This window comes from Dasypus novemcinctus, chromosome 12 (genome assembly GCF_030445035.2).
Source record: "Dasypus novemcinctus isolate mDasNov1 chromosome 12, mDasNov1.1.hap2, whole genome shotgun sequence".
Taxonomy (NCBI): domain Eukaryota; kingdom Metazoa; phylum Chordata; class Mammalia; order Cingulata; family Dasypodidae; genus Dasypus; species Dasypus novemcinctus.
The window spans coordinates 85,428,536-85,441,247 of NC_080684.1; the positions used below are offsets into that span (position 1 = coordinate 85,428,536).

Sequence of the window (12,712 nt, forward strand, 5' to 3'; positions counted from 1 at the left end):
CCTGTTTTCTTTCATGTCACAGAATAAAGCATAAGTTGTTTTATAGGTCCCCTAGACTAAATTTAACAAGAATAATATAAAACTCCTAGTTTTTAAAAGGTTAAAAAAAAAAGTATAAGAACAAGAATAAAAATGACTTTCATGAAGTGAAGTTTTAATATCTTTTTTCTCTAGTCTAAGGCATTGTGGTGACAAAAAAAAAAGCTTTGATTTGTTTTAGAATGTTATGTTTATGGCAGGAAAAACAATGTGATCTATAAAATAGCTATTCTGGTTTTTTCCTAAGGAAACTTTAATGGGATTTTACTGGGCATTGCTAATGGCCTTCACTATTTGATTTTTTTAATCTCCACTGTCGCTTCTTGCTTAATGAAAAAAGTGTCGGGGTTCCCAAGTGAATCAGAGCCAAAGTCAGTGATTTGATAATGATATTAATGATAAAATATAAATGATATTTTTTTAACAGAAGATCTTTGTTTTACAGATACAGCTGAGGTTTATTAACCCACTGAAAAATTTAAGACGGCTCGGAATAAAAATGGTAACTGATATCTTTTTGGATTGGGAGTCCTATGAGTTCAGAACAGAAGAAATCGATGCTGTATTTCATGGTGCGATTTGGCCCCAGGTAAACCGATTTTTATGTTCTGCTATGGTGCCTTCTGCTTCTTCCTTGTTGCCTCTCCACCTGCGTAAACCACAACCTAGACATGAATGCTGTGCTGTCTTTTCTTTTACTTCAAACTTTTCTTTATTTCTGGAAGTTTTAGAATACTTTTCTTTGCCCCCCACTACTACGTAAAGTTGAAGAGTAGTTTCTGCAGTACCTTGGGATTTATGTGTGTGGTTCATTTGAATATGATTGTATCCCTTGAGCAAATGGAGCATAACTTTTGTAGCACCTCACATTTTGTGCTGTAGCTGTTGACATGGATGAGGGAAAATAAGCAGGTATTTCTCTTACTTCCAATTTTGGTTTCTGTGGTTGTGACCACTCTGTGATGATAACCGGTATAGCTGTAGTGAGGAGACTGTAGAATTGGTTTTAGGAAAGCTTATTTCTAGCTACTTGAGCTCTCAGTCATTTCTGATCTTTTGAAACCTCAAGTACCTGGCTCTTCTGTTAATTCCTTTCAAGTGTCCAGCACTTCCAGTGTGGACGGTATTTTGGATTCCTTTATTTTTCCCTATAAATGCTATCTCTGTCCCTTGGCTCCTATACCCGCTGGTGAGATTTCTTTCCTTGTTGTGGTTTTTAGTTGTTTTTGGCGTTTTCTGTAATTCTGTGTAGGTTTTTATTTTGTTCTGTTCGTATTTTGTTTCCTAGATCAGCAGACTTGGATCTGAGAGCCAGTATTCTCCTACTCCTCTGCTGAAACTAATTAGTATCTGGAGCAGAAATGCAAGGTATAACTCTCCCTCCCACCCACCTTTAAAAAGGGTAATCTTTAATGTAGTTAAAACTTTTCTGAGGAACTTACAATGTCATTTATGGTCTTTCCATATAGTGGAATATTTAAATGCAGTTAAAGAGAATAAAGCAATTGAATTAAAACATGGAATTAAAGCATTTATCAAAATACATAGTTTTAAAAAAATGTTAGTTGCTAAGCAATATGGATAGTAGTATGATCCATGAAAACTGCACAGGTGTGCACGTGTGGGTCTGTATGCTTGAAATGCAGTAGAAAATGTCTAGAAGAATACATGAGAAGCTGTGGTTACCATACATGGTTGAGGGTGGGCCAGAGTAGGGAAGGAAGATTTTTCATGATATATCCTATGCAGTGTTTGAACTATTTATAATAATATATATATATATATTTTTTAAAACAGCCAAAATAACTTTTTGCAGTTTAATAAAAATTAAAGTTGTAGAATATATATTACTTCAAAGCTAATACATTTTTGGGGGTTTTTCTAGTTTCATTAGACTTTAAAATTACCAGTTTTGGAATTGATACAGGTCTTCTTCCTATATGTAAGAATAATGTTAGCAACTTGATTCAGCCTGGCAAGGGGAGAGAATAGTGAGAAAGAATAACAGAATGTGAAACACACTAGATTGTTATATATTAATAATTACATGCAGACATTACCATTTCTGCATGCTTGTTTAAAAATCAGAGCTAAAAAAATCAAAGCTGATTTGTAATTGGTATTCTGTATTTTTTTTTCCATTTCCCACTTTGAATCAGAAAAATGGCACAGGCTTTCTAGATTTTCTAGACTATTCTATTCCTTGTAAAACTCTAGCTAAATATACACACACTTGTCATGGTTGTAAATCAACATTCTTTTGAGTATATTATGACCACCTTTTTGTACTATTATAACACAAACATTTTCCTATATCATTAAAAATCTTCAGAAACAAAAATCTTGACATTGCCCATCTCAGGAAAACCTGTTTTATTTAACTGATAAGTAGGGTTCTTTTTGTTTATTTCCCAAGTTGATAAAACAGTTTCACATCTTGCCTTTATCACTGAACATTTATAAGCAGCACTTAATAAGTTTACTCGGAAATTATTTTATAGTGTATAATTTTTATGCAAAGAAACCACAAAGGACTTTCATCCAGGAAGACCTTACGATTGTGACTCAGCTTTATATTAACTGGGTCCTAATCCAAAGTTTAGGTCTACATCCTTAGTTGCCCTTTCATCCCCTTCCTCAATTTCTCTCTCATTGGGTAGAGGAAATAAGAGCCCATAGCAACAAAGGGCATGGGTGGCAGGACCTTTTTTGTCTTTTATATATAATACTCACTTGAAGAATATCTCTAGAAAGATTGATTTCCCTTCTAATCCATAGCAATATATATATACATATATGTAGTTGTGTGTGGAAGAATGAATGAATGAATGAATGAATGAATGAGTTTAGAACCACTTCATGGGAATGTTACTCTTCAGTAAAAAATTAACTTTGATTTTGAAGTACAGTTACAGCTTTTATTTTATTTTTTTAAGGTTTATTTATTTCTCTCCCCTTCCCCCCCCACCTCAGTTGTCTGTTCTCTGTGTCTATTTGCTGCGTGTTCTTTGTCCACTTCTGTTGTTGTCAGCAGCATGGGAATCTGTTTCTTTTTGCTGAGTCATCTTGCAGCTTGTCAGCTCTCCGTGTGTGGGCGCCATTCCTGGGCAGGCCGCACTTTCTTTCGCTCTGGGTGGCTCTCCTTAAGGGCGCACTCCTTGTGCGTGGGGCTGCCCTACGCGGGGACACCCCTGCGTGGCAGGGCACTCCTTGCCCACATCAGCACTGTGCATGGGTCAAGGAGGCCCGGGGTTTGAACCACGGACCTCCCATGTGGTAGGCGGACGCCCTAACCACTGGGCCAAGTCCACTTCCCACAGTTACAGCTTTTATAGTATTAATTAGATACGAAAAGTTTTTCGTCCACTCAGAGGCTCTGCATTTTACTCTTTTTTTTTTTTAACAAGTCATGATTTTTATTAACTTCTAAAAGTATAGCCAGTGTCTCAGCTGTATCTTCTTTAAATTTAATTATTTTTATATCAATTGTTACAAATTACTCAGTTAACACAAGATAACCACAATAACAATAAATTTGCTTTAGTCAGCAATTACACTCCCCCCTTATTTTTGTTCATTCCTCAGCCTTGAGGGATTTGTAACAGTGTCCACTCTGACAGCTTCAGGCTGAGAAGAGATGGAGATACAGTAGGGCAGAGGAATGGAATTATTTCCATGCAGTTGAAGATACTCCTTGCTTTTGGGATGGGGTTGGTTCATCATCAATCTTGTTAGTTGTCCAGGGAACTGAAGAACTAGAGATTGGGAGTTCACCGCATACCTACTGGGTTTCAGGGCTCAACGGACATAGGAACAAACTGAAAGCTTTAAGTCTCTGAGAAACAAACTTACCAAATAAATTGAAAATTATAGGTTCAAATAAAAGAAGTAGTTAGAAGAATCATGATTAGGGAATTTATTGGACAAATCGCTTTTTCTGTATTCCCAGATAGAGCCTGCTGAGGGGCTGCTAATTGCATATTGTGTCCAGACATCCCTAGGCATTTTGCTTTTTATTTTTATAAATGCACTTAGCACTGAACTATAGCCAAATCTTTAAGCTTACAAGTAAGGTTGAATTGTCTTAGAAATTAGCTTAACTTGGGACAACAAAACCTTACTTACTAGGTAGAGTGATCATATAATTTATTGCCCAAACTGCAACATTCCTGAGAGGGAAGAAAGAAGCTATAAATAATTAAACCAAGACAACCACCATAAAGTGGAACTGTTCTTAGTCACTCTTAATAGTTGCTCTGGCCTATTCACTATGTCTGACCCATCTTGTCCTCCTCTAAGGTCTTTGCACTCCCATAAGCCTCCATTATCACATATTGCCTTTATAATGTACTTATCTATCTTCACACCTTATCTACCTTAAGCTTCCCCAGGGCAGAGACCCATTCTCATTTACTGTATCTTCTCCACAGAGGGTTCAGCTCTTAATCCGTCTAAGCTGATATTTATTGCGTGTGGAATGAATGTATGAAATTCCTGACTTAGCCATACCCTTCAGTATGGAATGCGCCCAATATACTGTTGCATGTAGTTACACTGTTGTTCAAGAAAAAAAGTTTGATAACTTTGGGGTTGCATTTTATTTGAATGGGCTGTTGCTAGGATTTTGCCAAAGTTGAAAGCAACTTTCTCACCCTTTCTGCTTAAAAAAAAAAACGGTAAAGGCAACATGAAGCACAGTGGTTAAGAATGCAAGCTCTGCAGCCCACCCAAACCTAGTTTCAAATCCTAGTACCACTATGTATATTTTGGCAAAACTGACCTCTCTGGACCTCAGTTTTTCCACCTGTAAAATGAAAATAATAACAGTACCTACCTCGGTAATATTAGAGATAATATATGTATATATAAAGTCTTCTTTGATGCTTGCCTATACCATGCCCAATATTTGTTGATATTTGTTGAACATAAGATATATAAATAAACATAATCTCTCAGAATGTGTATACCAGTTCATCTGTGCTAAGTATGCTAAAGTACTTGAGCTCTTTTTCCAGAGATTATGCTAACGTCAGACTCTCTGGATTTTTCCAATTTGACCTTCCTACTAAATGTTAGCATTGCATCCGTGGCCGTAAAACAAATACTTGTTTGCTCTTAGCTGGAAAGTCTCTGTTTCACCTGACCTTACTGTACATTGCTGTTAGATGGGACATTCATATCTTTTGTGTGAGTCTTTCATTATTGGGAAGGGATTCACCCTTCCCCCTATGAAAATGAATCTAATTTCTGAATGTTGTATATCTGGATACAACAAATGTTCATCTGATCTGTACTCCTAACTCCTAGGTTGTAGTACATTGGGTGGTGGTGGTGTTTGAGGTACCGGGGTGGGGGATTAAACCCTGGGCCATGTATTTGGGAAGCCAACACTCAACCACTGAGCCACACTGGTGCCCCTATTTGTTTTTAAGTGAGTGTGAAAGCATTCACATTCATTGAAAACTGTTTGTCTTCAATAAGTTTCTTTTAGAGAGGGCTTAGACTTTGAAGTTAGGCAGTGGCTCAAGTCTTATTCTACCAAAAATCTCAAGAGGATAAAACATTTCCTAATTCATCCTATGAAGCTAGCATTAATTACCCTGGTAAAATGACAGACCGATTTCCTTTAAGAGTTTAGATATAAAAATCCCTAAAATGGTAGCAAATTGAATCCAAAGTGTATTAAAAAGTTTGTACACCATGACCAAATGGGATTTATCTTAGAAATACAAGGGTAGTTTGACCTAAGAAAATCAATAAATAAAATATATCACATAAATAAAGGAGAGAGAACCACATCATCTCAGTAAATGCAGAAAAGGTATTTGACAGAATGTAACAGCTTTTCATGGTTAAAACATTCAGGAAAATAGGAATAGAAGGGAACTTTGTCAACATGATAAATGGTATTTATGGGAAACCTACAACTAACATCACACTCAATGGTGAAAACTATCCCTGTTTGCAGGTGACATGATCCTATATATAGAAAATCCAAAGGAATACACAAGACGACTATTAGAGCTAATAAATGAGTTCAGCAAACTTGTATGGTATAAGATTAACATGCAAAAATCAATTGTGTTTCTATACACTAGCAAGGAACAATCTGAAAAGGAAATTAAGGAAACAATTTCATTTACAATAGCCACTAAAAAAATAAAATACCTATGAATAAATGTAACCAAGGGTATGAAATATCTATATGCTGAGAACTCCAAACCCCGCTGAAAAAATTAAAGATCTAATAAAGGGCAACATTCCATATTCATGGATTGGAAGACTTAATATAGTTAAGGTGAATATCCTATCCAAAGCAGTCTACAGATTCAGTGCAACCCCTGTCATAATTCCATAGTTCTTTTTCAGAAATGGTAAAGTTGATCCGTAAATTCATATAGAATTGCAGGAGGACTGAAATAGCCAGAATGATTTTTGAAAAAGAACAAAAAGTTGAAGAACTCAATAAAAAATATAGTTGGAGGACTCACATTCTCTGAATTTAAGACTTACTACAGGGACGTGGATGTAGCCCAAGTAGTTGAGCACCTGCTTCCCATGTACGAGGTCCTGGGTTCAATTCCCAGTATCTTCTAAAAATAAACAAAGAAACCAACTGTTATTGGGGAGGAGATGTTGCTCAGTGGTTGAGTGCCTCCTTCCCATGTATGAGGTCCTGGCCATTTCCCAGTACCCCTAAAAATAAACAAAAGAAACATACTATAGTACGTTAGTTTCAGGCAGTTATAAATACCATGCATTGGGTTGACCTAACAGTGGGAATTTACTGTCACATAGTTTCACAGAAATAATAGATAAATTGAACTTCATCAAAATTAAAAGCTTTTGTGCATCAAAAGACATTATCAAGAAAGTGAAAAGACAACTTATCCGGGGAATGGATGTAGTTTGAGTGGTTGAGCACCTGCCTCCCATGTACAAGGTCCTGGATTTGATCCTTGGTACCTCCTAAAAACAAATGAAAAAAACAACTGTAATTGGGGAGCAGATGTAGCTCAGTAGTTGAGTGCCTGCTTCCCATGTATAAGATCTTGGGTTCAATCCCCAGTACCTCCTAAAAAGGGGGAGGGGGGGTTAGTTACTGAATGGGAGAAAATAGTTGGAAATCATATATCTGATAAAGGTTAATATCCAGAATATATAAAGGACTCTTACAGTTCAACCAAAAAAAAAACAGTCCCCTTAAAAAATATGCAAAAGATTTAAACATTTTATCAAAAAGGATATACACATGGCAATAAGCATAATAAAAGGTGCTTAACACCATTAGCCATTAGGGGGATACAAGTCAAAACTAGAATGAGGCACCACTTCACACACACAAGGATGGCTATTATGAAATAAATAAATAAATCATAGTAAGTGTTAGGGAAGATGCAGAGAAATTAGGACCTTCATACATTGCTGATAGGAATGTAAAATGCTACAGCCACTCTGGAGAGGAATATGACAGTTCCTCAGAAAGTTAAATATGGAATTTCCACATAGACCTTGCAGTTCCACTCCTCGGTATATATTTCAGAGAAATTGAAAACAGGGACTCTAATTTAAACTTGTACACCAATGTTCATAGACATATTATTCACAATAGCTATAGGTGGAAACACTCAAGTGTCCATAAAAAGATGAATGAATAAACAAAATGTGGTCTGTAAAAACAGTGGAATATTATTTGGTCATAAAATGGAATGCAGTTCTAAGACATGCATGCTATAACACAGATAAACCTTGAAAACAGAATGCCAAGTGAAATAAAGCACATAAGAACAAATACTGTATGATTCCACCTTTATGAAATATCCAAAAATAGCAACTCTGTAGAGTTAGAACACAAATTAGTTTACTGAGGGTGAGAGGTAAAGGGAAGGGGAGTTGTTGCTTGGTAGGTATAGAATGTTAGTAAAAAATGAAAAATTAAGTAGGTAGCCCTTTTAAAAAATACCTCAGCTTTGACCCTTTTTAGCTCTGTGGCTTTGGATAAATTCCAGTGTCTTCGTCTGTAATGTAGGGAAAATGATATAATATTATAAGGATTAAATGGGAAATATAAATAAAGTGTCTAAATAATATGTTTGTAAGGTGCTTAGAGTATCCATCAAATTTTAGATAGTAATGTTAATTATCCTTTAAGTAATTTTCTATGAATTAATGTTATTATACACACACACGTATGTGCAAACACACACATATACTTACATACTTGTTAAGCTCAGTATAGTGGAGCGAGTGTAACTCAGTGGTGGAGTGTGCACTTTACATATTTAAGGTCCCAAATTGATTGAATCCCTGGTACCTGCTTTAAATTTTTTTTTTTAATTTTAAAAATTTGTATGGGACATGTTTTTAGGCATAAATATATTGAGAAGTAAATGATTATGTCAATGTTTTCTTGCAGATATTTCCCTTTGTTGGCTAAACAGAAACCTGGGCACCCAGAATGTGATATCCTGACGAATGTTTTTGCAATTCTCTCAGCAAAGAATCTCTCTGAAGCCACAGCCAGTATTGTGATGGATATAGCCGATGACCTTCTTAACCTTCCAGATTTTGAACCCACAGAAACGGTTTTAAGCTTGCCAGTAACTGGATGTGTATATGCTGACATTGCCGAAAATGCATACGGTATGTTTGCTATACAAAGCATATGCTTCTTAGACCTCGAGGTAGCTGCTTGTTCCCTCAGAAAGGGAAAACTTCAATAGAATTTAGTTCTTTTAATAGCTTATATGCATATAATTTTCCTTTTTTTTCCCTTGTGCTACAGAAAGCTTTATTGTTTATACTCTGAAGTTCAGTGCTTGTTAGGGGGCTGTAAAGTGGTGGTTAAAAAGATGCCTTCTAGAACCGGACATTGTATGTCCTCCCATGGCCCACTGGGTGGACTGGGGGAGAGTGGAAACTATAATGTGGACCATTGATCATGTGATGCAGCAGTGCTCAGAGATGTATTCATCAAGCACAATTAATGTCCCATGATGATGGAGGAGGAGGTTGTTATGGGAGGAGTGGGGTGAGGGGGGTGGGGGGTATATGGGGACCTCATATTTTTTTAATTGTAACATTGAAAAAAAAAAGACAAAAAAAAATTTAAAAAATAAAGATGCCTTCTAGCTAGAGAGGGGGGTTCAGGCAGAAGCCTGGATGCTGGGGTAATGCAGAGGGGCCCCCAAAAGCCTCTGGGCTACAGAGGCTCCTAATCAGGCTTGAGGGTGAGCCTTTCAAAGATACACTTGTGCAGCCTGGCCTGCGGGCCAGCCAGCCTGTGGAGGTTGGTCAGGTGGTCGCCCAGCTTCTTGATGAGTTTCACTTCCTCATGGTTCTCCAGGAAGTCACAGAGAAGAGGGTGCTTTTTAAGTTACATTGATAGATTTTCTTTATAGTAGTAGAAAGTCAGGTGATTTACTTTCAAGAAATTCTCAAGTGATTTCCACTGTCATGACTCTGAATTCTTCCTGACATATTATCCCAACATTTCCTTTCCTACTATCAAAAATAATTTAAATAAAGGTTCATGGGGGCTTATTAATTTTAAATTTAGCTAGTGATGTAGTTATTTTGATTTTGAAGAAAGTTATTTTAATCTTTAGAGTTGAAATTTATTTACATTTTCATAGTTGAGCACTTCATGTTATGAAGATACTATATAATTATTCTTTAAGAGTAGTTGAGGAATTTGATGCTTAATAATTTTGTTAGTAAATATTTTTGAAGAGCTTAGGAAATGAAAATAATTGGTATATGTAATCACCATTCTTTATTAGACAACTTGAAATTTGGAAATGTGTTAAATGTCACTCCAACCACTTTCTTTGCTGGTCTTTGTTGATACATCATTTATCTATTTTGTATGCCCTAATGATGTTGAAAGCTACTTGCATATTTTGAAGCAACCCCGTATTATTAACTGAAGAGATTGTTTTTGCTATTGCTGGTTTAATGAATGCATAGTTCATTTGCTTTGCAAAAAAAACGATTTCAAGTGCATGCTAAATAAACTGCATTCATGAATTGAAAAAAAAAAAAAAAAGAAGTTTAGTACCTGCTTCTTACATGGGAAGTCCTGGGTTTGGTTCCCACTGTCTCCTAAAAACAAAAGAACAAATGAAAAAACCAACTCAGGAGAGCCGATGTTGCTTAGTGGTTAAGTGCCAGCTTCCCACATACAAGGTCCCAGGTTCAAACCCCAGCCCTGGTACCTAAAAAAAAAAACAGTAAGTAGTTGATTAAAATCAAAATATTAATCACTATCTTTTTTAGAGTCTATCACGATAGGAGGAAGATTAATTCTACCTCATGTACCTGCAATTCTTCAGTATCTCAGCAAAACCACAATAAGTGCAGAAAAGGTGAAAAAGAAAAAGAATAGGGCACAAGTCAGCAAGGAACTTGGCATTCTTTCAAAGTAAGTGACATGGTACTTAAAGATGACATTACCACCCATGGTTTAGTTTAAAATATATGTATATAACTGGTTTTTCAGTTGTTTATAAGTAGTTACAACAAACTAAAAAGCTTTTCCATATTTTAAATATTCTGTACTTTTGAGTTAATGTGGAATCCTGTTTCTCGGCTGGAATAGTCATTGGAAACCTTTTATGGCATCTTCATTTAATTATATTAAAGGGAACAGACTTCAGAATCCTTAAATAGACTAACAGATTTGCTTGTTTTACCTCTGTATAATTTACTCAATTCCAATTTTCAGTTTTGCAAAATCACATAATTTTTTCAGTTTGATTCAAGTAATTTTTAAAAGCAGGTTTGTTTTTTAAAGAGTCTATTTGGCAATAGATCCTGTAATATATAATTGTGATATCTATAAAGGATAAGGTTGTTAAACTTGAGTGCAGTAAATGATCCCTGTCTTATACTTTAAATTGACTTTAGGCTTAGTTGTTGAACATTTATTTTTTCTGCTACTTTTAGCAACAAGAAAATGATACATTAGAAATGTCTTTGCAGTGCTGTTTTTTGTACTACTGTCTTTTTAATCCATGCAAAATGGAAAATCACGCTAAATGTACTCACTAAATTGCATCACAGGCTACGTGGTAGTGAAAAAAATTGATGAGCAGTTAGGCACCAAAAAGACCAGAGTTTTCATGAAAGGCCTGCCCTACCTTTCACTAGCTCTGCATTATCAACTTCTGAGATCCGTTTCCTCTGAGCGAAATGGGCCTGGTAATACCTACATTGCAGGGCAATTTGGGAGTGAAACTGAAATACTGTACACAGAGCACTTAGGCAGTAGGAATGACAAATTGCCAGGTTGCAGCATCGAAGTTCAATACAGCTTGCCTACACCATGAGATATTGCCAAAGAAAGAGAAGTAGCAGCAGTGAGTCCAATATTGAACAGAAGTAAGAGTGGGTAAGGCTAAATAATTGAGTTCAACTTTTTATACATGTATACATACTTAAAAGCCACCCATGAATTTGAATGTTTAAAAAACCTTCAGTTATTGATGTGTTTCTCTACAAAAAGTTCAGCTTCTTAGAGAAATGCTCTTAACTTGTGTACCTTCCTTACAAATCCTTTTTTTTTTTTGCCTTCTCTAGGATCAGCAAGTTTATGAAAGACAAAGAGCAGAGCTCTCTGCTTATTACACTTCTCCTTCCTTTCCTGCACCGTAGCAATATTGCCCAGGTACAAATTCATTTACTTTGTCTTGAAAGTGGCAGTTTATCACTAGATTTATTTGTGAATAATAGTTTTACTGGTAGGATTCTATATTGTATTTGTTCCAAAGAACTTAAAAGATACTATACAGAAATATAAAATTGAAAATAGAAAAGTTAGAACATTAAATAAAAAGGAAGCAGGGGTTAGATTTTGCATCTTTATTTACTGTAATAAGAAAAATGTCAACCCCCCTTTCTTTTGTTTAGCTTCTAACCCATTTCAGGGTTTTGCTAGGTTTTTTTTCCTCTGACTTTGATCAAGAAGTGCATTGTATAATCTTAAACTGTTCATCACATTGGCAAAACCTGAATGAAAAGTCATACTTTTGATATGCGCTAAGAGTTTCTGGTAGGATTTTCAAACCTAGTTCAGTCTTGAGTAAAAGAATCCTCTACTTGCTCAAGCTCATTTATAAGGCTGCTTTGAACATTATTATCATATAGCACCTCAGTTTAAAAGACTGCAAATCTGAAGACAACGAAAAGTGTGTGTTTTTCTTCACAAACTCATTTTGATGTCTCTTTTTTGACTAGACAATAGAAGAAATTATGTTTCAAAATAATGTATATTTTCTATTAGAATTAAAGAAACTAATATAGACATTAGTGTGGGTTTTATGTTAAGTTAAAATGCTAACTGCTTTTAAAAGACTGTGAGGAAAGTGGATGTGGCTCAAGTGATTGAGCTCCCACCTACCACATGGGGGGTCCTGGGCTCGGTCTCTGTTGCCTGCTAAGAAGAAGAGCAAGACAGCAAACTGACGCAACAGGCTGGCACAGTGAGCTGGTGCAACAATTTGGTGATGCAACAAAAAGACACAAGGCGAAAAACACAATGAGAGAAATAACAAAGCAGGGAGCAGAGGTGGCTCAAGCAATTAGGCGCCTCTCTCACACATGTGAGGTCCCAGGTTCAGTTCCAGTGCCTCCAAAAAAGAAGAACCCACAACGAACAGACACAGCAAGTGCA

The 12,712-nt window shown here is 36.0% G+C and overlaps 1 protein-coding gene across 2 annotated transcripts in view; it reads left to right on the top strand.

The window, feature by feature from the left end:
• The window catches only part of UTP20 (UTP20 small subunit processome component), a 106,409-nt gene that overhangs the window by 62,775 nt on the left and 30,922 nt on the right, over positions 1-12,712 (top strand). For both annotated transcript variants that reach the window (XM_058308608.2, XM_071219026.1), the window contains 5 exons: positions 485-628; positions 1,328-1,407; positions 8,456-8,682; positions 10,318-10,462; positions 11,620-11,707. In XM_058308608.2, coding sequence (XP_058164591.1) covers positions 485-628; positions 1,328-1,407; positions 8,456-8,682; positions 10,318-10,462; positions 11,620-11,707 — 684 coding nt within the window. The remainder of the gene's footprint in view (positions 1-484; positions 629-1,327; positions 1,408-8,455; positions 8,683-10,317; positions 10,463-11,619; positions 11,708-12,712) is intronic.